We start from the raw sequence: 27,957 nt of genomic DNA, 5'->3' as shown, positions 1-27,957 counted from the left end.
AATAGCAATCATAACATGATCAAGTTCAATGTAAACATAAGACAGCTACAGAGATGCTACGTTTAGGCAATGGTGACTTCTAACAACTTCAGAGAGAGAGTATCTGCAGTTTTGGTCTTCTAGTTTGAGGAAGGACCTCCTTGCTATTGAGGGTGTCCAGCGAAGGTTCACCAGACTAATTTCTGGGATGGCAGGACTGACATATGAAGAAAGACTGCATCGACTGGGCTTGTACTCACTGGAGTTTAGCGAATGATAGGGGATATCATAGAAACATATAAAATCCTGATGGGACTGGACAGGCTAAATGCGGGAAGAATGTTCCCGATGTCGGGGACGCCCAGAACTGGGGGTCACAGCCTAAGAATAAGGGGTAAGCCATTCAGGACTGAGATGAGGAAGAACTTCTCTCAGAATTTTGAACTTGTGGAATTCTCTACCACAGAAAGCTGTTCATAGAATCATAGAATCCCTATAGTGCAGATGGTGGCCATTCAGCCCATCAAGTCTGCACCGACCCTCTGAAGCAGCACCCGACCTAGGGTCAGGTCCCCACCCTATCCAAACCAACCTTTTGTCACTAAGGGCAATTTAGCATGGCCAATCCACCTAATCTACACATCTTTGGACTGTGGGAGGAAACCGGAGCACCCGGAGGAAACCCACGCACACACGGGGAGGATGTGCAGACTCCGCACAGACAGTGACCCCAGCCGGAATCGAACCTGGGACCCTGGAGCTGTGAAGCAATTGTGCTATCCACAAGGCTACCGTGCTGCCATTTTCTTCCACCTGTGCTTTCAGCGTCTAGCAATGGTCGCCGAAGAGCTCCGCCTCGAATGCCACCATCCGATTGCTGTGGGCCGACATCACACTCTCCATATCTCGGTCTGTGACCTCTGTGCCTCCAGACACTTTATACCCTTTCCATCGAACCCTTCAGGGGTGTCATAGCCCCTTCGATTGCCTTTGATCGGTCCTCCTGCATCTCTTTCCTTTGTGGACGGAACTCTTCCCTGATGAAAGCCATCAACTGTTCCATCTGGGGCTTTCCAACCTGCACTGGCCCTTTCCCCTTCGCCATCTTTCCAATAACTGCTGAGCCACGGGTCTCTTCCAACTCCTTGACCAGGTCTTTCACCTGCCAGGTTTGAACCAGCTGATATGCCACACCCGGCGGGGGCAACTTCTCCTCCAACCTTCAGCTACACCTTTCCGTTGATGTTTCTCCCGTTTTGGGGTAAAAAGAGCTCTTTTCTACGCCCATCGAGCAGGAACTACCCTGTGTAAGACCACTTACACCATGGCCGCCACCGGAAATCCAAGAGCACCCTACCTAGGACCACTTGTCCACCCTATCCCCACTATCCCCACCTAACCTATTTGGATTGTGGGAGGAAACCAGAGCACCTGGAGGAAACCCACACAGACATGGGGAGACAATGCAAACTCCACACAGTCACCCAAGGTTGGAATTGAATCTGGGTCCCTGGTGCCACGAGTCAGTAGTGCTAACTACTGTGCCACTCTGTTGCCAAATGACCTAGAAGAGATAGAAAATTACAGAGTACGTAACATAACACCATTAATTAATCCAAATTTTCCTGAGATTTTGCATTGTTCTTCCATGAATAGTCAGGTAATTATCGTGCCTCAACCTCCATTAAAATCAATGATAATATCCTTGCATTCGAGCTGCTGCCGCTTGGGCTTAAAAATACAGGTCTGAGGTGGTCTGCCAGTGACCATATTTCTTGCCTCTATGTAAATAAGAGCAACAAGGAATTGAAGTCAAGTCAACCCGAATGAAGAAACTCAACTGTACGAACTGCATCTGCAGCATCTTTTATTGACAGTACAATTCCAGATCAACGTTTCTTAGCAAGCAAATTAGGCCTTTGTTAGAATTCAGTTTTGTAGAATAGTGTTGTCGAGTCGTCATGCTTTCACCATCATGCAAACGCTTCAGAAGTGTATTCTGAAAATGTTATTGGTACCCAGCACTTCTTGATATACTCACTATTAGTTTTTTCAGTTACCCTTGCAGCACCAAATTTATTGTAACCGTTTGACTAATTAATTGATGACTGTTTTATTACACAAAGTAAAATCGATAGAATGTGCAATTGAAATCAATTGATAGTTGTCAGCTGTGCATGAAAAAAAGCACATCTGATTCCTCTAATGATCTCTCACTCTGAATTTTCAGACAACAAAATTTTGACAGGTGCATGAATACCATCCTGGTCACCTTGTGATGTGTGAATTAAGTAATGGCATGATGGGAAACTGGTCAACTATTCGGTACAATGTAAGAAAAGCTTACCTAGCCACTTCAATGTACCAGAGCCCTTTGTAAGGAATGCTAATCTAGCTATTCCAAAATGCCTGACCTGTGGAATTTCTGATAAGGTTAACTCGTCATAACCCAAGGCGGTATGAATAAGACAAGATAAGGAACGGATGAGTCTTCTCCGACCTTTTAATGTTCTAGCAAAGGACAAGATAATGGTATGAGGGATGAGACAAAGAGTACGAGAAGATCAACATGTCAGCAGGTTTATGACATTGCTTCCGTTTCTACTTCCGATCGAATTTCTGACTAAGCTGTAGTCACGCAATCTTGATAATGATAATGTATAAATACTGAGCTGATTCTCTGTGAAACGGCGGACTTGGGAAGGAATCAGCAGTGGTACTAACTGCTCTCTGACCTCAAGTTTCAGCCATTACTGCATGCAGTCTCTTCGTAAATAAAGCCTTGTTATTTTGCCATAACTAACGTTGTTGAATCTTTCTACTACAGTCCAGAAGCAGGAAAATATTGACTTCAACAACCTCTTCCCACAAATTTGAAATTTGAGTTGCTTCATGGTATGGAAGAAACCCCTTGTGGTGTCTAATTGTTCAAATATTTTGATTAACAGCTAATGCAATACAGATTTCTGAATCATGGATTCTTCCTAAAATTTACAAACCCGGTAAATGATCATGTCTGCTGACCTTTTACTGTGTTATGGGCCAGGACTTAGAAACTCCAAAGTGTATTATGAAGCTTGCCATTTAGGTCTGAGAAGAGCACTGAGTCAGTGATGGAATGAAGTAGCCACGATATTTAAAAATCACTCTTTCTGTTTATTAGATTTAAGAAGGTTACCAAAATTTCCATTTTCAGTTCACCTTTAACCCTTTTTAGAGCCTCTTCATTGGCATTATCTTGACCCATGACTAGAATTCTTTAAAAAGAAAAGTGTCGCAAATATCAGCAGCGTATCTTTTTAAAAAATGTTCATGTGCATATAGGTAAGATTAGTTCTGACATCATTTAATTTGATTTGATTAATTGTCACGTGTACTGAGGTACAGTGAAAAGTATTGTTCTTTGTACAGTCCAGCAGATCGCTCCATACGTGAATACATAGAACATACTGTAAATACATAAACATAAGACATCGACTGAAGCATTTGGAATAAAGACATCGGGTGCTACATACGGAATATAGTGCTACAACTGTAGAGAAGAAGCCTAGAGAAATCAGTTCAGTCCATAAGAGGACCATTCAGGAATCTGCTACCAGCGGAGAAGCAGCTGTTTTTGAATCTGTTGGTGTGTGTTCTCAGATTTTGTACCTTCTGCCCAGTGGAAGAGGTTGGAAGAGAGAATAACCTGGATGGGAGGGGTCTTTGATTATGTTGCCTGCTTTCCAAAGGCAGCGGGAGATGCAGTCCGAGTCAATGGATGGGAGGTGGGCTTGCGCGATGGACTGGGCTGTATTCAGAACTCCTAGTTTCTTACGGCCTTGGGCCGAGCAGTTGCCATACCAAGCTGAGATGCAGTCAGATATAAGATGCTTTCTATGGTACTTCCATAAAAATTGGTAAGAGTCATTGGTTAAGGACATGCTGAATTTTGTCAATTTCCTGAGGAAGTAAAGTTTTAATACTATAAAATTAGTTTGAGGAGGTGTAGTGGCATAGCAGTAGAGACCCTACTTCTGGGCCAGAAGCTCCAGGTTAAAGTCCCACTTCTTGACATGATGGTCATGGAAGGTGCATTTGTAACAAGGTCAAACAGGTTGATTATCAGCCAGTAAATCCTTCAAATATGCCTCATGATAAGTAGTAAGAGCGCAAGAGTTTCCTGGCACCAGATGGACCCCCCCCCCATCACCAGCAGGTGCTGCAAGATGCATGATTAGACCGCGGGCAGGAGTGGGGGTGGTGGTGATGGTGTGGAGGTGAGGGTGGTATAGGAATGAGGGTGGTGGGGGGGGCAAGTTTGGGATGGGGGGGTGATTTGGTGAGGAACCGCAACTCAGTGGGGTCTCTCTTCCTCGCCTGCGGCCGAGGTCCACCTCAGATGGTGTTGCCCACTTGGGCTCATGGCCTCTGCCACCTGCGCTCAGGCACAGTAAACAGCGGCAGCTGGCATCCTCCTTCCCAGGACGGGGTACAAGGTCATCCGCCACTCCAATGCATCCAAGAGTGTCTTCAGCACAGCAGCTGTAAACCTCTGGGCTGCTCCCCTCAATTGCCATCTTGCTGGCTGGGATGGTGTGTGTGGGGATTGAAATGAAATGAAATGAAAATCGCTTATTGTCACAAGTAGGCTTCAAATGAAGTTACTGTGAAAAGCCCCGAGTCACCACATTCCGGCGCCTGTTCGGGGAGGCTGTTACGGGAATTGAACCATGCTGCTGGCCAGCCTTGGTCTGCTTTCAAAGCCAGCGATTTAGCCCTGTGCTTGTCAGCCTTTGAGTGTGAATCGCGAAACCGGCACTGTTTCTCATAGAATCGATTGTGTTCCACGTGGCACCGGTGCTCGTCCCTTAGCAGTAGCGGAATCAGTCCAGGTTGGCGCCAGTTATTCTGTCGTGAAAGTCCATGAATCCTGCGTTGGCATCAACACTTAATCTCAGAAACGGAGAATCCTGCCTCATGTCTTTGTTGTTAGCTGGCTGACTCTGGGCAGCACGGTAGCATTGTGGATTACACAATTGCTTCACAGCTCCAGGGTCCCAGGTTCGATTCCGGCTTGGGTCACTGTCTGTGCGGAGTCTGCACATCCTCCCCGTGTGTGCGTGGGTTTCCTCCGGGTGCTCCGGTTTCCTCCCACAGTCCAAAGATGTGCAGGTTAGGTGGATTGGCCATGATAAATTGCCCTTAGGGTCCAAAATTGCCCTTAGTGTTGGGTAGGGTTACTGGGTTATGGGGATAGGGTGGAGGTGTTGACCTTGGGTAGGGTGCTCTTTCCAAGAGCCGGTGCAGACTCGATGGGCTGAATGGCCTCCTTCTGCACTGTAAATTCTATGATAAAGTACCTTGAGCCTAATATGCTTTTGAGAAAATCGATTAATCTGAGGGACACTTGGCTCAGAACCATCAAAACAAAAATGTAATTTTAAAGCAAGGAGTAGAAAGACAGAAATCTTGTTGACGTTTTTTGAATTTGTTATCTCAACAGAAGGAAAAATTTGCACCCATCTTCTCTTTCCAAAGGGCAGTTGTGACTGTTATATTTCTATTATTAGTGGCAGAACGCTGGAACTTTACCAATTAGGCAGTTTATATGATTGACATTTGTATGAAATGGGCATGATTGAACGAATCGCAGCTGACCTCACTTACAAAGCCGTGTTTTCCTGTAATGATGAGGCAGTAACCAATCAGGAGTGGAATCCTGTTTTCCATTTTTTGCTTCTGAGGCATCTGGGTGTTAAGGGGAATTGTGCTCTCATTGCTATCGCATTTGAAATTCATTCAGTAAAGATTCTGCGTCAGTCCAGTGGTTTTCTTTCTTTATTTGTAGAGCCGTCTCCTCCAGTGAGTTTATTTGTCCACCACCATTTACATGCTGCTTACACTGTTCGTCATGCAAGTAGTCCTGTGTTGTAGCTTCACCAAGTTGACACCACATATTTAGTCATGCCTGGTGCTGCTCCTGCTATGCCCTCCTGCACCCTTCATTGAATCAAGGTTGATGCCCCAATTCAAAGTGGGGGATGTGCTGGGCCATGAGGTTACAGATTGTGGTTGCATGCAATTCTGTTGCTGATGATGACCCACTCACTGTGCCTCGTGGATGCCCAGTCTAGAGTTACTAGATCTGAGCGCAATCGATCCCATTTGACACAGTGATAGTGCCATGTAACACTATGGAGGATATCCTCAATGTGAAGATAGGACTTGGTCTCCACAAAGACTGTGTTGTGATCATTCCTACCAGTGCTGTCATGGACAGATGCATCTGCAGCAGTAGATTGGTGAGGATGGGGTCAAGTCGGTTTTCTCTTCATCACCAGCTGCAGACCGAGTCCAGCAGCTCTATCCTTTAGGACTCAGCCAGCTTAGTCAGCAGTGGTGCTACCGAGCCACACTTGCTGATGATATTGAAGCCTCCCACCCAGAGTACATTCTGTGGCCATGCAATCCCAGTGTTTATTTCAAGTGGAGTTCCAACATTGCATAGTACTGATTAATGAGCTGTGGGACTGAGGGTAGAAGTGGAAGGTTATCCTGCAGAAGGTTTCCTTGCCCATGTTTGACCTGATGCTATGAGACATGATGGAGTCCAGAGTCAATGTTGAGAACACGTGGGGCAACTACCTCTTGATTGCATACCACTCTGCCACCACCTCTGGTGGGTCTGTCCTGTTTGTGGCTCAGCACATACCGAAGGATGGTGATGATGGTATCTGGGACATTCGAAGATATGATTCCGTGAGTAAGCTGTTGCTTGAATAGCCTGTTGGATAGCTCTCCAAATTTTGGCACAATTTTCCAGATGTTCACAGGGCTGGGCATGTTGTTCCCGTTTCCAGTGTCTTAGTTCTGCTGAGTGGTCAGTCCGGTTTCATTCCTTTTATTAGACTTTACAGCAGTTTCATCGAACTGAGTGCTTACTAGGCCATTTTCGCCGGTATTTAAGTGCCAACCTGGAGTCGCATGTGGACCAGGCCAGGTAACGACAGCAGATTCAACAGAATTACAGAATCTTACAGTGTAGAAGGAGACCATTTGGCCCATCAAGTTTGCACATTCCGGCGCCTGTTCGGGGAGGCTGGTACGGGAATTGAACCGTGCTGCTGGCCTGCCTTGGTCTGCTTTCAAAGCCGCCGATTTAACCCTGTGCTTAAACCAGCCCAAGGGGCCAAACAAAGCAAATATATGAGCAAGAGCAGCATGGGGTGTCGTGAATAATGTTGTTACAGGGAACAGATCAGTCCGAGGGGGAGTATTTGAGGAGTCTTGTAGCTGTGGGGGGGAAGCTGTTCCTATGTCTGGATGTGCGGGTCTTCAGACTTCAGTACCTTCTGCCCGATGGAAGGGTCTGGAAGAAGGCAATGCCTGGGTGGGAGGGGTCTCTGATAATACTGTCTGCCTTCCTGAGGCAGTGGGAGGTGTATACAGAATCAATGTGAGGGTTGTGTGATGCGTTGGGCTGAGTTCACCACACTCTACAGTTTCTTGCGATCTTGGACCGAGCATTTGCCATACCAAGCTGTGATGCAGCCGGATGGGATGTTCTCTATCGCATATCTGTAGAAGTTTGTGAGAGTCGATGCAGACATGCCGAATTTCTTTAGCTTCCATCGGAAGTGGAGACGTTGTTTGGGCTTTCTTGACTGTTGCAACAATGTGTGTGGACCAGGACAGACTATTGGTGATGGTGACCCCCAGGAACTTAAAGCTATCGACCGTGACTCCAGTGGGGTCTCCATTGGACTGGGAGATCTCTCCGTCTGCTACTACTTTTTGTGTGGACTAGTACTAAATGATGCCCTGGCGAGGTTTCTGAGGCATGGGCGTTAGTTACGGTGTGCTGGAATAATCCGGCGCAGACATATTTAAATGAGCCTCATGGCAGATTTAAATGATATATCTTGATCTCGCTCTCTCGTGAGATTCCGTTAGATCTTGTGAGGCGTTCCGAGCATTGCAAATCTCACTAGAGACCTCGCGCAAGATTTAATGGCTTTGTCGTGTCACGGAATTGGGTTCAATCACGCCCGTCGTGTTCTGGCCTCTTGAGCCAACGTGATTTCAGTGGCTCTGTCTGTCATGTCTGGAAGCTCTGGAATCCCCACCCTGCACCTCTCTGTTCTGCTAATTTGTTTTTCTTCTTCCAGATCCTTATAATCTACCTCTTTGACCAGGCTGTTGGTCATCTGACCTAATGTCTCTATGTAGCTCGGTGTCACAGCATGTTTAATAATCCCCCTGCAAAGTGTCTTGGGATGCTTTCCTATGTTAAATGTGCTTTGGAAGGATGCGTTGTTGTGGCATTACTGCGTTGATCAAGGAGAAACTGATCGGATGCAAGACAACACCGCTTGGCCTCGCCCAATTCATTGACATTCATTAATTAAACTCCGCTTCAGCAGCACTGAACCCAAAGCACATGCTTGCATGGTTAAGGCAGCACAGCTGTGCTCTTGGCCAATAATTTTTTTTTTTTCAAAGGCACAGACAACAATATTGTACTTTGTATCATGCAATATTCATTAGTTGGTTAAAATCAAAAGCTGTTTCCAGCTTAATGTAAAGAATGAAAGGTGCCCCACGAATTAAAGCTGTTTTATTATTGATTATTTAAGTAACATTAGCTGTGTAAGTCAAGGAGACTAAAGGAAATGGTAGAAAACCATACAGATTCTGTACTTGAAATAAGATATAGCCTTCAAGTCAGCTGAGCAGGTTGAATCTAGTAGAATCTGCAATAAAGAATTGCATGTGTATGAGAATAGGATTTATATGCATGAGGAATTTTCACCTCCTATCTGGCACTGGCTGTGTGGGATGATGTCATCTTTTAGCTGATTGGCTGCTGAGCACCTAGTGAAGGGAGAAAGGGTAAAGATGCCGGAATAAGCCTCTGTTGTATTCATGGCGAGTATTTTGAGATGGGGACCTGAATTGATTGTTGTTGAAAATTGACTTAACTTGGTCATGTGACCTATTGGGAGCTTCTTGCATGAGAGGAATTGACAGCATTTTTTAAAAAAAGGAATGAGACGGCTGATTTGCAAGAGGATCTGTGCCTGTAAGTTGCAGAATCTGGGTGGAAAAGGCAGAGAGCTAGTGACACAAAGTGGGAGGTTGCGTAGGCTGGAGCACAGACAAATGCAACAGAAACATGGATTTGCTTCACAAATACATTTTGGCATTTAAAACTGGATTTGAAATGTCAGTAGAATCGACTGACATGTAGATTTATTCTAATTTAGGTTGAAGTGCTTGGTATAAGGGATGTCAAAGGCTAGATTAATGCTACTTTGCCAGGGTGGGTATATTCTTAATTCCATTTTCACTTCACTGTTCACAATTATCTTGGAGAATGATGATCATAATAGTAATGGAGATTTGTATTTGTTTTTCTTTAACAAGTACTGGAAATAATAACTGATTATTCAAGATTTACTGCAGCTTGAATATTTTTTGTGCATTTTTTTTAAAGACAAAAGCTTTGATGATGAGGAGTCTGTGGATGGAAACAGACCATCAGCCAGTTCTACATTTAAGGTTTCTACGAAGAAAATGGGAAGTGCAAGCATGGGCGGCAAAAGATCAGCCTCTGCACCCGGATCTAAATCAGGTAATGTGTGACTGATTATTTTTTTAAATCGCATTTAATAATGTGGTTTATCTTGCAGATACAGATTGAATTAGTCTGATTACTGAATGGGCAGTTTATATTAAGGCAAATAATCACCTGTTCATCTTATTTTTCTGAAAATTTGTCTCTATTTGATATAGTTAAATAACTAGAGATTACTTTCCCATGGACAGATGTTTGGAAATATTCATTTTTAGGTTCGCTTGTAGCCATGTGTTGAGAAATTGTTCAGTTTACTAACCAGTAGCAAATTTTCTGAACCTTCAGATGTGTTGTCTGCTAAATTGTACTACTTGTACTAAATAAATGACACTCCAATATTAGCTGAAAGAGGAAAGAAGATGCAGGGGCATTATTTGTTTAAAATACTGCCCTTTTATTTCAATGTATATTTTCCTGTTGTTTCTTATGATCCTTGAGTAGTGTTTCCCTCTGTATCAGGCCACATCAATGATTTCAATTCCAGAGAGCATCTTTGTGTGTCTTGAGCGTTTGCACGGTTGGGAATATTAAGCTTAACTCCAAACTGGCCGAAGGGCCACTCTGTGCCCTACCGACTGGAGGCCACTACGTTACAAGTTGGAAAATTTGCATTGTGCCCAGGGTTAGTTGATATCTGGGTGGTTTCATAACAAGGCATGTGGACCTCAGCTTTAAAGTGACCAGAGAGCCACTCTGGAACCAGCTCACCTTGGTAAAGCATGATTCATTGTACTAATTTGTATGGTTTCCTTGGTCACCAAATCCATATCCTTCAACTGATGTGAAGTTGCAGCTCTCTTAGTTGCGATGGTGCTGGACAGTTGTGCTGTCTGTATTGGTCATGATTGAATGTTTTAAGGGGTAGTAGGGGTGTCTTCACCTCGATTGAAAAATTGCTGACATTTTGTAAAACAGGTAAATTTCAACAGAGCGCATAATTATCTTCTTGAAAACTAGTCCCCAATCCTGTGCACATCTTGTTCTATCTCTTAAATCAATGCAAGCATGCAAAGTTATTTTCAGTGCCCATTTATGTTTGCTGTCATGTGGATGTAGTTAATGTGTGCGTGTGTATGTATATATATATATATATATATATATGTATATATATATATAGATATATTCACAGATGTATAGATATAAAATAGATAATGCAGGTGCAGAGCATTGTTTTTCATTGTAACTTTCACTGTACAACAAGGATACCTTTTAATGACTACAGAGCTGAATGTGATCACTTTTGACAGAAAATATGCACCATGCTTCCATTTTATTAACTTTTCAAACTTTAATTTTTTAAAATTCATTTGCGGCTGTGTGCATCGCTGGTTAGGCCAGCATTTATTGCCTATCCCTAGTTGCATTTTAGAAGGTGGGGGTGGGTTGCCGCCTTGAACTGTTGCTGTGCTTGAGGTGGAGGTGCACCCACTATGCTGTTAGGGAGGGAGTTCCAGGATGTTTCCCCAGCGACAGTGAAAGAACGGCAATATATTTCAAAATCAGGATGGGGAGGGGAACCTCCGGTGGTGGGGTTCCCAGGTATCTGTTGCTCTTGTCCTTCTAGATGTTAGTGGGCATGGGTTTGGAAGGTGCTGTCAAAGGAACCTTGGTGAGTTACTGCAGTGCATCTTGTAGATGGTGCATGCGGCTGCCACTGTTCATCGGTGGTGGAGGGTTTCAATGTTTGTGGAAGGGGGAGCGATCAAGTGGGCTGCGTGACAGTTGATTCACATCATTGTGCACAGCAGCTCTCCGTTACAAATTATTTTGGAGTAGCACAAGTGGATAGCACTGTGGCTTCACAGCGCCAGGTCCCAGATTCGATTCCCCGCTGGGTCACTGTCTGCGAGGAGTCTGCACGTTCTCCCCTTGTGTGCGTGGGTTTCCTCCGGGTGCTCCAGTTTCCTCCCACAGTCCAAAGACGTGCAGGTTAGGTGGATTGGCCATGCTAAATTGCCGTTCGTGTCCAAAAAGGTTAGGAGGGGTTATTGGGTTACGAGTATAGGGTGGAAGTGAGGGCTTAATGTGTGTCGGTGCAGATCCGATGGGCCGAATAGCCTCCTTCTGCACTGTATGTTCTAGGTTCAGTGCAGGCCTACTTTATTGTATTTTTGACATTTCTATCGCAAACAAGATGCTGGAATACATGTAGTATACTTAGTTATGTTTGAAGCAGCAAGAATATATATTTTGTGGAGAACTACTTGTTATGACATCACAATGTTGCACTCTCAGCTGTTTTATTTTTTAATTTGGTCCATGCATGATTTGTCTTGTAAATATGATTGATTTATGGGTTTGATAACCAGCAGACATATCATTCCTGGGGGAAACTACCCCTCCAACCTTCACCTACGCCTTTTCATCGAAATTCCACCCAGTATCGGGTAAAGAGAGCTCTTTTCTGTGCCTTCAAGCAGGAGCTGCATTGTGGGTGGCCACCACTGGAGTCATTATGATTGATTTATGATCAATCTTTTGACCTGATAGATGAGTTGGATGCCTTCCAATGCAGCAACAGTTTGAAGTTCTGACTTCTTACTTAATTCGTGGGTTTAGCCTTCCTGAACGCAGCTGCAGATTTTATTCTTCTCCACAATTTTCCACTTTGTACTGTACCTGTTCTAAACTTTGCACATTTAATTTCATATCTTTCCTTTGACTCCACCTTGAAGCCATTGTACTGAATGTTATTGCTTTAGCAAGATAAACACACTTGACCTAGGAATCCAGACATAATAAAGGAGGAAAGGATAGACCGAGTAATTCCAGGTCTGTCAACCTGACTTTGGTGGTGGGCAAATTACTGGAACAGCTCAATATATTGTGATTTCAATTTAGTACACTTTACTGTCCTTACAATTTGCTATGGGTAAAATTACTGCTGTGTAACCAACAAGAAAGGAAGAAAGAATTATATAGCAACATAACAATATATAGTTGTATAGCTACAGTGCTGTACCAAAACCACAGCCAAAGAGAATAAAAAAAGAGAAGTATAGAAACAAGAGTCTTGGGTGTTCATGCTCCCACCCCAGTAAAGGTACATCTGATAACTTTGTCTAAATTGGTGATATGCCCATGTCCTCCAGCCCATTCTCTAAAAGGTTATGATTGTATATTGAGAAGAATGGACGTGAGGCAAATAATTTCAAAATGGACTCTGAACTTGGGTGGTCCCAGTCAGTCGGCAAACACTCGGTTATCCTTAATATCTCTAGTATCTCTCCACCAAAAAGCAGTAGGCTAAGGAGATCTGCTTTTGCTCGTCCGTTATTAAGGAGATGCACAATACATTTGGCATTCTCGAGTTGCAGTTGACGCAGCCAAGCTAAACCAGGATACTCCAGCACAACTGATCACTGTACCGGGGTTCCATCTTTGTTCACATGGAGCTTCTTTCAAGCTGTCAACATCTTCAGATCCTGTGTGCTGCTATTCTGTGGGATTATATAAATCATTAATAATAATAATAATCTTTATTAATGTCACAAGTAGGCTTACATTAACCTTGCAGTGAAGTTACTGTGAAAATCCCCTAGTCGCCACACTACAGTGCCTGTTCAGGTACACTGAGGGAGAATTCACCTAACAGCACGTCTTTTGGGACTTGTGGGATGAAACCAAAGAACCCGGAGGAAACCCACGAAGACATGGGGAGAGCATGCAGACTCCGTATAGACAGTGACCCAAGCTGGGAATCGAGCTCGGATCCCTGGCGCTGTAAAGCAACAGTGCTAACCACTGTGCTACCATGCCACGGTATTGTTTAGAAAAGACAGATTAATGAAGGATATTCAGCCTGGATTTGTTAAAGCAAGGTCATCTTTGATGAACTTGATTGAATCTTTTGAGACAGCAAAGAGCGTGGATGAGGGGTGCATGCTAGTAGCCTATGTGAATTTCAGGATAGTAGGCTGGTCAGAAAGTGAAAGCTCATGGTATCCAATTGAAAGTAGCAAGTTGGATACAAAATTAGTAGTAGTAATAATAAAAATAATCGCTTATTGTCACAAGGAGGCTTCAGTCCCTAGTCGCCACATTCCGGCACCTGTTCAGGGAGGCCGGTACGGGAATTGAACCCGTGCTGCTGACCTTGTTCTGCATTACACGCCAGCTGTTTAGCCCACTGTGCTAAACCAGCCCCTTGAAATCAAGGATCAATAGGTGTTGTGAGACAGCTGACTTCTGCAGAGGCCAGTACTGGGTCCTATGCTTTATGTGACAAATGTCAATAATTTAAACTTGCATGTGAGTACATGATTAAGATGTTTACAAATGATCTGAAAATCGGTTGTGTGGCTTTGGTGAGGAAGAAAGCTAGACTGCAGGAAGATGTCCATGGACAAGTCAAGCAAGGAAAAAAAGCAGCAACTGGAATTTGATCTGGAGAAGTGTGAGGTAATGCATTTGATGAGAGGAAACAAGGCAAGGAAATGTGCAGTAAATGGTAGGGCTAAGTAACAGAGGGATGTTGTACTGTATATCCACGGATCTCTGAAGGTAGTGAGACAAGGAGATAAGGTCATGAATAAGGCATATGGATGCCTTCCTTTTATTGGCGGAGTGTCATGGATTTAAAGTAACTCCAATTTAAAAAGACATAATAGGAGGCGAACTACCCAGCAACAGATAGAAATCTGCCTAGCGACAGCAGCTCGTATTCGAAAGGCTCGTATTCAAAAGGCCAGATGAGTTAACGTCTCTCCCAATAACGAAATTAGAAGGCATTTAGATAGAATCAGATGTGAATAGCTTATTAGTAGAAACAGCTTACCTAGGCGAATGGGAGATCAATGAGGTATACACATGCTAATGTCTCGAGTTAAGGAACTTGAGAGGAGCAAACTGCTAAATATATAGAAGGTAAAATCAAAGTGGAACAAAGGTATAATTGCCAGGACCCTCAGAAGCAAAAGAGGCCAGTTGACATCTATCAGCCTCAGAAAACAGACAAGCCAATTTCCAGCAAGCAGCCTGGAGAAGTTTTAAGTCTTGGAGCCAAGGTTGAGCAGAAACCTTTGTGAAGGAAGTTTAAATATCTTTGTTGGACCAGAAAAATATGTTTCCCAGACTTGATTATCAGCCTTGCATTGTGTGGTAATTATAAGCCGGATTTAACTTATTGATTTATTTAATTTGGATGATATTTAAAGAGTTCAGGGATCGTGAATGTATTTTGGAACAAGAGGTACGTTCCATAGAAACTGCGTGTGATTAGTGCTTAATATATTTATGTGTCTTAGAGTAATATAGTCCTGTTAGTGTGTATTTGTCTTACATTTAATAAGTAGTTTTTAATAATTGTTACACTGTATATCTAGCCTTTTAGAACCAGTGGATGTCCCAAAGCGCTTTGTAGCGAATGAAGTACTTTTGAAGAGTAGTCATTGCCGGGAATGTGACAGCTAATTTGAGCGTAACTCTGCAAATAACAATGTCATAATGACTAGACAACCTGTTCTTTTGATGTTGATTGAGTGATGTATATTAGCCAAGAAACTGAGGATAACTCTTTGAAATAGTGCCACTGTATCTTTTACCTCCACTGAAGTTCTGCGTTTGAAGTCTCTGTTAGATTGTTGCATGAAATGCGAGAATAGGATTTAAACTTATACACTTGTGATTCAAACGTCCTACCAACTGAGATGCAATTCACTGATGGAGGGAATCAAGATAAAGTGGGAGGAGGAGTTGAGAGAGGGTATGGAGGAGGGGTTGTAGTTTGAGGTGCTCCGGAGGGTGAATGCCTCAACTTTGTGCGCAAGGTTGGGCTGATACAACTGAAGGTGGTGTATCGGACGCACCTCACAAAGGCGAGGATGAGCCGACTCTTTGAGGGGGTAGAGGATGTTTGTGAGCTGGAAATGCATTGGAGAGAGATTTTCAGGGTAAATTTGAAGGTGGTACATGTGAGACTTGACCCGGGCCCTCTGGAGGCCATATTATGGGTATCGGATTGGCCGGGATTGGAAGCGGGTGTGGAGGCAGATGTTTTAGCCTTCGCCTCGCTGATCGCCTGAAGGCAGATCCTGTTGGGGTGGAGGTTAGTCTCTCCACCCTGTGCCCAGGCGTGGCGCGGGGGGGGGGGGGGGGGGGGGGGGGGATCTGTTGGAGTTTTTAACACTCGAGAAGGTGAAGTTTGAGTTGAGGGGAAGGATAGAAAGGTTCTACAATTCATGGGCTTTGTTCACTATGCACTTCCAAGATTTGCGTTTGGACTGTCTATGTTGTTGATGATTATGTATGGGTGGATTCCTGATTCCTTTTCTTTGATGTTTGTATTTAAAATGCTGGGGGCTGTATGGGGGTCAGTGGGAGGAGGGGACTGTTAACCAGAGGTTTGACATTGTGTCTGTTATTGTTGATTGTTTGTTCGTGGGTTTAAATTTGGATGAAAATGTGAAAAGGGAGAATAAAAATATTTTTTATAAAACTGAGCTGCAACTGACAGCTAATATATTTCTATCTCATAATGTTATGATCCCCACTGAGACTGATAACTTCAAACTTTTTTTTCCTTTTTCATTCGCACCACGTAAGTGCCAGGCAATGACCATCTCTTACAATAAAGGATCTAATCATCGCCCCTTGGCATTCAATGGCATTACCATTGCTGAATCCCCCATAATCAACATCCTGGGGATTGCCATTGATCAGAAATTGAACTGGGCTAGCCATATTATTACTGTGGGTGCCAGGGCCACATCTACAAGGCACAAGTCAGGGGTGTAATGGAATACTCACTTGCCTGGATGAGTGCAGCTCCAACAACACTCAAGAAGCTCAACACAATCCAGGACAAAGCCCACTTGATTGCTCCTCCCACAAACATTCAGGCCCTCCACCACCTACTAACGGTAGCAGCCGTGTGTACCATCTACAAGATGCACTGCAGTAACTCACCAAGGTTCCTTCGGCAGCACCTTCCAAACCCATGACCACTATCATCCAGAAGGATAAGAGCAGCAGCTACCTAGGAACCCCACCACCTGGAGGTTCACCTCCAAGTCACTCAGCACCCTGACTTGGAAATATATTGCTGTTTCTTCACTGTCGCTGGGGCAAAATCCTGGAACTCCATCCCTAACTGCACAGTAGGTGTACCTACACCTCCGACTGCAGCGGTTCAAGAAGATAACTCAATACCACCTTCTAAAGGGCATCTAGGGATGGGCAATAAATGTTGGCCTAACCAGCGATGCCCATCCCGTAAATGAATAAAGAAATATTTATTTTACAGGATCCTGGTTTCTCTGGCTAGGGCTGTGAGAAGGTGATGGTGAGCTGCTTTCTTGAACTGCTGCAGTCCATGTGGTGTAGGTATGCCCACTGTGCTGTTGGAGAGGGAGCTCCAGGATTTTGACCCAGTGGCAGTGAAGGAATGACAAAAAACTTTCAAGTCAGACTGGTGAATGATTTGGAGGGGAACTTCCAGATGGCACTGTTCCCATGGATGTGCTTCCCTTGTCCTTCTAGATGATGGTGGTCATGGGTTTGGAAGATGCTGTCTAAGGAGCCTTGGTGAGTTCACGCAGTGCATCTTGTAGATGGTACACACGGCTGCCACTGTGTGTCAGTGGTGGAGGGAGTGAATGTTTGTGAAAGGCATGTTTGTGAAAGGCATGCCAAGCAAGCGGGCTGATGTACTCAATGGTGTCAAGGATCTTGGCATCCAGGCAACTGGGGAGTATTCTATTGCACTCCTGACTTTTCCGTTAGAGATGATGGACAGGCTTTGAGGAGTCTGGAGGTGAGTTACTCACCACAGGATTCATAGCCTCTGACCTGCTTTTGTAGCCATCGTATTTTGTTTATATAAATTTAGAGTACCCAATTTTATTTTCCCAATTAAGGGGCAATTTACCGTGGCCAATCCACCGAACCTGCACATCTTTGGGTTGTGGGGGTGAGACCCACGCAGCCACGGGAAGAATGTGCAAACTCCACACGGACAGTGACCCAGGGCCGGGATTCAAACCCAGGTCCTCAGTGCCGTAGTGCCAGCGCTAACCACTGCGCCACATGCCGCCCTTGTAGCCATAGTATTAATATGGCTAGTCCAGTTCAGTTTGTGATCAGTGGTAATCCCCAGGATGTTGATAGTGGGGGAATCAGTGACGGTAATGCTATTGGATGTCAAGGGGTGATGGTTTGTTTCTATCTTATTGAAGATGGTCATTGCCATGCACTTGTGTGGTACGAATGTTACTTGCCACTTGGCAGCCTAAGCCTGGATACTGTCTGGGTCTTGCTGCATTTGCACGTGGACTGCTTTAGTGTCTGAGTCACGAAGGGTATTGAACAGTGTGTCATGATCAACGAACATCCCCACATCTGACCTTGTGTTGGAAGGAAGGTCATTGATGAAGCAGCTGAAGATGGTTGGGCCCTGAGGAACTCTTGCAGTAGATGTCCCGGGACTGAGAAGACTTACCTCCAACCACCAGAACCATCTTCCTTTGTGCTTGGTGTGACTCCAACCAGTGGAGAGTTTTCTCCCTGATTCCCATTGATTCCAGTTTTGCTAGGGCTTTGTGATGTCATACTGAATCAAATGCTACCTTGATGTCGAGGGAATCTCCCACCCCTGGAGTTCAGCTCTTTCGTCCATGTCAGAACCAAGGCTGTAATGTGGTCAGGAGCTGATGACCCTGGCGGAACAAATTTAGAGTACCCAATTCATTTTTTCCAATTAAGGGGCAATTTAGCGTGTTCAATCCACCTAGTCTGCACATCTTTGAGTTGTGGGGGTGAAACCCACGCAAACACGGGGAGAATGTGCAAACTCCACACGGACAGTGACCCAGAGCCGGGATCGAACCTGGGACCTCAGCGCCGTGAGACTGCAGTGCTACCACTGCGCCACCGTGCTGCCCTCCATCACTTTAGTGATGATTGCGAGTAGACTGATGGGGCGGTAATTGGCATGGCTGGATTTGTCCTGCTTCCTCAGGACATACCTAGGCAATTTTCCACATTGCCGTTTTTTTGCCATGGCCACGTTCTGAGCAGTCGCAAAAATCACGTCTCTCTTCGAGGAACTTCGGCTTAGGCCTTTCAACCCCACACAACGGGCACCAAAAGGGCAAAAAGTTCCCCAAACTAAGCCCCCACACATTACAGTGCCAGCTAAAATGCTGACGGAACCAGCAATTTAGCTGTAAGGCAGTAATAGCAAGGAGGGAGAGACCTCAACCTCTGGGCAGGAAAGCCCATGTGCAGCATAGAACTGGCCATGGCTGACCCCAAGGAATCGTCAGCGCAGACCAAGGCAATGATGCTCAGGGTAGCGATGAAGGAAAACCTCTTGGCAGCAGTGGGGTCAGCAGAAGAGACTGCGATGGCCCCCCATAAAGGAAGCAATGGGCAAAATGGAGCTGGGGCTAGAGATCCTAGAGGCAATGGTGTGGAACCTAGAAAAAAACGCCATGGACAAGGGAGACCGAATCGCAGTGCTCAAAGCTGAGATAACGAGGCTGGTCAAGTCTCAGAAGGGTCTACAAGAAAAGGTTGTTGACCAAGAAAAGCGGTCCCGCCGGCAGAACCTGCCAGTGGGCATGGAGGGGAGGAACCTTACAGAGTATGTAGCAGCGATGCTCGGAAAGCAAAACTTCTGGGAAACCACCGCAGGAATGATAGTGAGGCTCCATAGGTTCCAGGAAAAAGAGCAGATTCTGAGGTGGGCAAAAAGCATGTGGGTGTGCAAGTGGGAAGGACACACCATCTGCTTGTAGAAAGGTATTGGAGCAGATCTGGCCAAACGCGGGGCAGAATTTAATAGCACCAAATCTGCACTGTTTGAGAGCATGGTGATGTTTGGTATGATTTGCTCCGCCGGGCGATGGAATATTTCTTCGACTCCCCTGAGGAGGCTAACCGGTTTGTTCGGAGGAACTAACTCTAGAAGCATCAACAAAGGAAAATGGACTAAATGTGGACATTAAAGATCCAGAGGTGACAGGGGTAACCATTCTTGGGGGGCTTGGGTTGGGGGGTGGGGGGGGCAGGGGGGGGGGGGGGGGGGGGTGGTGGGTAGAATCAGACTGGGTTGTAAAAATTAAAACTATCATTGGAGAGAGCTGCTACACTGGTGAACAAGTTGGTGTATAAAAGTTAAAAAGAAGGGGGAGACTGCAGTGCACCTCCCGGGAAGGAGTGCCTGGCGGGGGGCAAGGGGGGACAATAACAAGGGCGATAGGCGAGGGAAGGTGGGGTAGGGAAGGGTTGGGAGACAGAGGAGGAATGGGGAAAAGGGGGGGACCGGGAGGGGAGAAGAGTAGGGCACTGGTTGCAGCAGGTCATGTGGAGACAGCGGGAAAAAGGAAGGATTCGGTAGCCATCTTAAATGGCCCAAGAACAAGGGTAGGCTGAACATGGAGGACCATGCCCATGGTGAGTATGGTTGACTGCACAGGAATGGAGGGACCCAACCCCTCCACCATGATAGTCACCTGTAATGCGAGGGGCCTTAATGGGCCGCTGAAAGGATCCAGAGTCTTTGTTCATCTCAAAAGCGGGAGAGTAGATGTGGCCTTCCTGCAAGAGACGCACTTGAGAGTGAGGGGCCAACTGAGGGTAAAGAAAAGCTCGGGAAGAAAAATGTTTCAAACGTCCTTCAACACCAGGGAAAGGGAGGTGGCCATACTAATTCACAAAAAAAGTAGGGTTCACAGCGATGAACACTGACGGACCCAGGAGGATGATTCGTAATCGTCAGCAGGACCCTGGAAGGGGCCCCGGTAGTTCTGGATGACGTAGAGTTCATCAAGAAAACTATGGCTGAAATCCCTGACTTAGACCCCACCAACTCATTATGGCGGAGGTGGGGGGAGAACTTCACCTCTGTGCAAGACCAGAAGAAGGATAGATCCAACCCTAGGATGGGGGCCATAGCAGGATGAAGGAATTGAACAAACACCATATTGAGCAAATGGGATGGTGGGTAGACCCATGGAGGTTTAATCACCTGTGGGAGAAGGAGTTTGCCTTCTAGCACATGCACAAGACCTAGTCATGCATAGACTTCATAGTAGGGAAAACGTTTTTTCCAGGGATAGTCGGAGCCAATTACTCAGTGATAGTGATCTTCGACCATGCTCCACAGGAGGTTGGCGTCGGGACGGACCCAGCACTCCCCATGGAGGCAGGATGTGGTGCGATTCGCTGGATAGGCTTTCTGTGAAAGAATATCACAATCCATCGACGGTTATGTAACCTGCAACCAGAATGGTGAGGTCTCACCCTCCATGTTCTGGGAGGCACTGAAGGTAGCAATCGGGAAGAAATAATAGCCCATAGGGATATATCCACTTAAGGGTAGGAAGGAGAGGGTGGCTAGGCAGCAGCTGATCGACTCCATATTGACGTGAATCGGCGGTACTCCACCGCCCCAACCGTAGAATTACTGGCGGAGAGGTTAAAAACTACAAATGGTGTTCAACCTGCTCTCCACTGAGAAATCAGTCTACCAGTTCCACTAGTCACTGTTGCGAACATGGAAACAAGGCCAGCTGCCTGCTGGCACACCAACTAAAGAAACAGGCTGCCTCAGGGGAAATAGCACAGGTAAAGGACGAGAACGGGAAGTTGGTCGTGGCCCTGAACAAGATTAATGGGGCCTTCACAAATTTCTTCTGGGGCCTGTACACCTCCAAGCCCTGGGAGGGGGTCTCGGAGATGAAACCATTTCCTCTCCACCTACTGGATTTATCAGTTGTGGGGGACAACTGAGTTCGCAAATAGTTTGCGGCAGGTCTTCATCGACTCACTGTCGCGGGTGGGTTCATTTCGCTCTTGAACACAGACGCCAAAGTCCTAGTGAAAGCTCTGCAAGACGACTGGAGAGTTGCTTGCCAGAAGTGATCACGGAAAATCAGACCAGGGTTGTCAAGGGCATACAGCTAACGGTGAACATCAGACACCTACTGAAAGTAATTATGACCCCACCCGAGGAGAGGACACAGGAAGTGGTTGTCTCCCTACACACTGAGAAAGCCTTCGATCGAGTAGAATGGAGATACCTCATGGAGGTGCTTGAAAGGTTTGGGTTCGGAGCAGGGTTTGCCTCGTGGGTAAAACTACTGTACAATGCTCCTCTGGTGGTTGTGTGGACAAACGCCACCAGCTCTGAGTATTTCTGGCTGCAGAGAGGCAAGAAGCAGGGATGTCCCTGTCCCCACTGCTGTTCATACTTGCAATTGAGCCACTAGCCATCGTTCTTAGATTAGCGATGGGGTGGACGGGCATTCGGAGAGGGGGCAGGGAGCACAGAGTTTCACGTTATGCGTGTCGAACCCCCTGGCTAGCATGGGTAAGATGACGGAACTCCTGAGGGAGTTTGGAGCCTTCTCGGGTACAAATGCAACCTGGGTAAAAGCAAAATCTTAACGATGAGCCTCCAAGGGAGAGTAGCAGAGCTGGAGGTGGTACCGTTTAAACTGACCCGGACCAAATTCAAGTACTTGTTTATACAGATAGCTCACAACTGGACGAGGCTCCATAAATGGAACCTGTCCAGCCTGGTGGAGGAGGTGAAGCGGGACCTGCAAAGATGGGACTCACTCCCACTATCCCTGACAGGAAGGTTGCAGATGATAAACAATAACATACTGCCAAGACTGCTCTTTCTATTCAGAACACTCCTGATGTTTGTCCCCAAATCATTCTTCACCAGGGTTGATAAGCCAATCATGCCTTTGTCTGGGCGGTAAAGACTCCTAGGGTATGGAAAGCCATCCTGCAAAGAGGATGACTCATGGCACACGCACACACTCCTACGACCTTGAGGAAACTATTGTTGAAGGTCCAACTCCCGAACGGCTGCAGCTGCAGGACTTTCTCCGTAAACAGACCAAAATGTTCCCCCACTTCCCTGGCCACCCCCAACTGGATAGGATGGACTGGACTGGGGGCATGGAAGTGACGTATAAAGACGTCTTTTGGAAGAGGTCGGGACCCCACTGGATGAAACGCAGCAAAAATGGGAGGGGGAGCTCGGCATGGGGCTAGGGGGGAGGACTCCAGATCGAGGCGCTGCACAGGATCAACTCCCAACGCCTCGTGCAAGGCTGAGCATAATGTAACTCAAAGTGGTGCACAGAGCGCACCTAACCAAGACACATTTGAGCGGATTCTTCCAGGAGGTGGAAGACAGGTGTGAGTGGTGTCAGGGAGGCCTGGCCAACCACACCCACATGTTCTGGTCCTGCCCCTGACTCAGTGAATTCTGTACCATTTGTCTTTGCCTCCCTGATCACCCGGCGGAGACTTCTGCTTGGATGGAGGTCGGCAGCACCGCCCAGTGCCTCAGACTAGCTTTCCGACCTCGCCGAGTTCCTGATTGTTTCCCTTTTTTCCATTTTCTGTATTTTATCGTTAGATTGTTGTGGTGTTTCTCTCTGTTACTCTTATACCATGTTTTTCATCAATGTAAAGAATGAAATGCCAATAAAATCACTTTACATTTTTTTTTTTTAAATCCACATTGCTGGGTAGATCCTGTGTTGTAGCTGTACTGGGAGCGGCATGTTCTGGAGCACAAGTCTTCAGTATTATTGCCAGAATATTGTCAGGGCCCATAGCTTTTGCAATATCCAATGCCTTCAGTCGTTTCTTGATACACGTGGAGTGAATCGAATTGGCTGAAGACTGGCATCTGTGATGCTGGGGATCTCTGGAGGAGACCGAGATAGCTCATCCAGTCAACATTTCTGGCTGAAGATAGTTGCGAGTGCTTCAGTGTTATCTTTTGCACAGATGTGCTGGGCTTCTCCATCATTGAGGATGGTCATATTTATGGGACCGCCTCCTGTGTGTTGTTTAATTGTCCACTACCATTCACTGCGGACGTGGCAGGACTGCAGAGCTTAGATCTGATCCTTTGGTTCTGGGATCGCTTGGCTCTGTATCGTTTGCTTATGTTGTTCGGCATGCAAGTAGTCCTGTGTTGTAGCTTCACCAGATTCACACCTCATTTTTTGGTATGCCTGATATTGCTCCTATCATGTTCTCCTGCACTTGATTGAACCAGGGTTGGTCCCCTGGCTTGGTGGAAATGGTAGAGTGGAGTTATGCTGGGCCATGAGGTTACAGCTTGTGGCCGAGTACAATTCTCCTGATGCTGGTGGCCCACAGCGCTTCATGAATGCCCAGTCTCGAGTTGCAAGATCTGTTCTGAATCTATCCCGTTTTGCATGATGGTAGTGCCGCACAACACGATGGACAGTATCCTCAATGTGGAGACTTCATCTCCACAAGGACTGTGATGTGGTCACTCCGACCCACACTGTCATTGTCAGATCATCTGCGGCAAGCAGGTTGGTGAGAATGAGGTCCACTACTCTTTTCCCTCTTGTTGGTTTCCTCACCACCTGTCGCAGACCTAGTGTAGCAATTATGTCCTTTAGGGCTCGGTCTGTGATGATACTATCGAGCCACTCTTTGGTGATCGACATTGAAGTCCCCCACGCAGAGTACATTCTGCACCCTTGCCACCCTCGGTGCTTACTCTAAGTGGTGTTCAACATGGAGGAGTACTGATTCATCAGCTGACAGTGGACGGCACATGGCAATAAGCAGGAGATTTCCCTGCCTAGGTTTGACCTGAAGTCATGAGACTTCCTGGGGTCTAGAGTGGATGATGAAGACTCCCAGGCAACTCGCTGCTGACGTATACCACTATACCGGTGGGAGAGGACATACCCAGGATTGGTGATAGTGGTGTCAGATGTTATCTGTAAGGTATGAAAGGAATCCCCATGATTCCAACCAAAAGAAAATGACTGAAGATGATATTGAATTTTAAAAGTTTTATTGTAACAAATTAACTAAAATCAGCATAACTCAAATATCAATTTAAAGCAAAATTTACTTTTTCAGCTGTTAACAGTCGACAAAACAGAGATAAATATTGCATAGTTACAAACACTCACATTACTGATATGTAATCTTGCGGTGTTTCCAACTTTGCTACATGTAGGAATTCTCACTTCCCATTCAATTGTTTTGTTTTGTGTCTTGAGTCGCATTCACCAAGTGTGTCACTTGGGTGTGATAGTCATCATGACACAGAATCCCTAGATACTTGCTTCTCCGTTCCTTTTAAAACGTTTGGTGGGCCATGGGGTCATTTCAGGAGCAGCAAAGGATATTGTCAATCCAGATTTACACGCTCTTCCTGTCTTAGGTGTTCTATCCTTTCCAGCTGTATAAAACACACGGTAACACAGTCTCTACTGTATTCTCCGAGACCTGCTTCAACACTATGATCTGAAGATTGCCACACAAAAAATTAATCCATCTGGAGAGAGCATTTGCTCATTTTCTCTCTCCACAAATTCCTCGTCTTCTGAATTGACAAACAGGAAAAATAGGCTCAACCCCCCCCCCCCCCCCAACTCCTGTACTGCAATTAGCTTTTTATTTTCCTGTTGCTTTTTAACTGTTCACCCATGGCCACACCAGGTCACATGGGCACTTCTTGGAACCTAAAAGTGTTATAATCTGGAAAATAATAGTTCCTCTTTCAAAATACTACGTGGTACGTTTTACTTAGAAAGAGACATTGCACAAAAGAGGAAACAGGCTTTTCCCAGCACATGGTCATCACATGAAATGGAATCAGAATAGTAAAAATGAAGTAAGTTTGCATTCTTCCTATCCTGCATTCATCTTATGACTTGTGACTCCTTTTTTATGAAATGAACAATTTCCCACGTTGATCTGCAACTTGGCATTGTAGAATGAGGATGCTGATATTCAAAATGGAAGCAAATTGCTTGTTATGTAATGTCCGTGCCATATGATGTATCTTTTTTACTATAAGATGAGAATTAATTGAGTAGCAATGCCATTAGTCCCTGAAAACGAGGATGATGTCAGCCAGGCTTCATGATTTGTGTGTCCTCAGATGACTCAGCAAGCCAATGCTGGATCCACAGCTGTTTGGGTAGAGGATAAAGTTCGACCCGAGGAAAGGTGATTCTTGAGCTTTCATTGCTTCTCAGCAATGCAGTTCATGCAGTCTGTTTCCGACTGTGTTGTGGTTTGTTGTATGAGGAATCACCACGTGGCACAGTTTGCGCAAGTTCTTCCCATGCATCGGAACATACACACCGAAAATACAAATTGGGAGCAGGAGGAAGCCACTTGGCCCTCGAGCCTACTCCACCATTCAATAAGATCATGGCCAATCTGATTATGACCTCAACCAACCTCAATTTAATATTCCCAACTACCCCAGATAATCCTTCACCCTCTTCCTAATCAAGAAACTTATCTGCCTCTGCCTTTTTAATATTTCAAGACGCTGTTTCCATCGCCTTTTGAATGGGCAGCACGGTAGCATAGTGGTTAGCACAGTTGCTTCACAGATCCAGGGTCCCAGGATCGATTCCCGGCTTGGGTTACAGTCTGGGTGGAGTCTGCATGTTCTCCCCGTGTCTGCGTGGGTTTCCTCCGGGTGCTCCGGTTTCCTCCCACAGTCCAAAGATGTGTAGGTTAGGTGGATTGGCCATGCTAAATTACCCTTGGTGTTCAAAAAGGTTCGGTGGGGTTACTGGGTTACATGGAGGATGGGGGTGTGGGCTTGGGTAGCGTGCTCTTTCCAAGGGCCGATGCAGACTCGATGGGCTGAATGGCCTCCTTCTGCACTGTAAATTCTCTGGAATTCTATGAAATAGAATGTCAAAGACTCAGAACTCTCACAATAAAAAGGTTCTCCTCATCTCTGTCCTAAATGGGCGACCCCTTATTTTTAAACAGGGACTCTTCACTCTAGATTCTCCCAGAAGAGAAAACATCTTTTTCACATCTATCCTGTCAAGACCCTCGGGGTTTTGTGTGTTTAAATCAAGTCACCTCTTACTATTCTCAACTCCAGCAGATACAAGCCTAGTCTGTCCAACCTTTCCTCATAAGAAAACTCTCTCATTTCAGGAATTAAACCAGCACACCTCTGAACTGCTTCCAAAGCTTGATACCCTTTGTTGCTAACTTTTGGTTGGTTCAGTTGGCTCTGTTTTATAACCTTTGCTCTAGAGTCGCCAGGTATCTTTATGATACCGCCACAAGGTTCAAGTTCAAGTAATGATCCATAACTCAACACACCAATTAGTAAGATTCAAATCTTACACAGTAAATCACTACTCATGCGTAAACTCTACTTTCTAGGCTATTTCTATCACTAAAAGGCCTATACTTAGCTTTGGACTGGCCCACCAGGTCAGGGGAACAAATGGCCTTTCGTTCAGGTCCTGAATCTGCAGGTTTCAAAAGCTGGTATGGACTGTTAGCTAGGAGCGCCTATCTCATTGCGAGCGTTGACTTGAGATTTACTTGCTTGGCGGCAACAAGACAGGTCACTGTCGAGGGTTGGTTCAAGTTGCTGAGTGACCGTGCCAAAGAAGGATGATTTGAACTTGGGGGCTTTACTTTATAGTCCCCAGGGGCTTCCCGCCCTTCGGGGCGGACCCCGTACCTGGTTCCAAGTGATTGGACTACTTTCCGATCACTTGGATCGATTTCTCCAATGCTGGAGCAGTTCCCTGATTGCAAGGCGGTCCTAAGTGTCCATTGGCCTTCCTTTGTCTTGGCTCCTGCTGGCGCCGAGGAGTCTGGCTTGGCTTTGTTTACCTTTACTGTTGCCATTGTGCCTGGGGATCACACATTACTATGTAGATGGCTGCTGGTTTCGGTGCTGTCTAGTTGTTTTGCAGGTTCCAATATACATGATTCCTGTATTTGCTAGTCTTTGCCTGTGTTGGCTGAATTTCCCTTCAGCCTTTGCGGTTCTCCATTTTAAGTCAGGAAGTGGCCAACTCAGGTGGCTACACCTTCCTGAAGTAAAGAGAGCAATACTGTACACTATTCCAGGTGTGGTCTCACCAATTTCTTTTCAATTGAAGCCTACTTTCTTCTTTTGTATTCAATTCCTCATGCAATAAACAATTACATTCTATTAACTTAACTAATTACTTGCTCTACCTGTAGAGAGAGTTTTTGGATTTATGTACCAGGATACCCAGATCCCTCTGCGCCATCAAGCTCTGCAATCTCTCGCTATTTAGATAAAGCGCTTTATATTCTTCCTGCCAAAATGGGCAATTTCACAATTTCCCACATTATACTTCATTTGCCAGATCTTTGCCCACTCACTTCACCTATCTATATCCTTTTGTAACCTGCTTGTGTCCTTTTCAAATCTTACTTTCCTACCTGTGTTTGTATCATCAGCAAATTTCGAAACTATATTTTCATCCCATTTATTCAAATTGTAAAAAGTTGAGGCCCAACACTGATCCCTGTGGCAAGTCTCTTGTTGCATACTGCCAACCAGAAAATGATCGATTTCTGACTAC

At 45.6% G+C, this 27,957-nt stretch overlaps 1 protein-coding gene across 32 annotated transcripts in view; it reads left to right on the top strand.

The window, feature by feature from the left end:
- The window catches only part of clasp2 (cytoplasmic linker associated protein 2), a 666,501-nt gene that overhangs the window by 203,036 nt on the left and 435,508 nt on the right, over window positions 1-27,957 (top strand). For 27 of the 32 annotated variants that reach the window (XM_072467277.1, XM_072467285.1, XM_072467284.1 and 24 more), the window contains one exon: window positions 9,458-9,595. In XM_072467277.1, coding sequence (XP_072323378.1) covers window positions 9,458-9,595 — 138 coding nt within the window. Of the gene's footprint in view, window positions 1-8,834; window positions 9,044-9,132; window positions 9,284-9,457; window positions 9,596-27,957 lie in introns of those variants that run through there. The other 5 variants (XM_072467287.1, XM_072467286.1, XM_072467280.1 and 2 more) reach the window with 3 other exon arrangements.

The sequence above is a fragment of the Scyliorhinus torazame genome, chromosome 11, assembly GCF_047496885.1.
Source record: "Scyliorhinus torazame isolate Kashiwa2021f chromosome 11, sScyTor2.1, whole genome shotgun sequence".
Taxonomy (NCBI): domain Eukaryota; kingdom Metazoa; phylum Chordata; class Chondrichthyes; order Carcharhiniformes; family Scyliorhinidae; genus Scyliorhinus; species Scyliorhinus torazame.
Note: the sequence above shows the minus strand (reverse complement) of the source record. Positions and strands in the feature narration are given on the sequence as shown.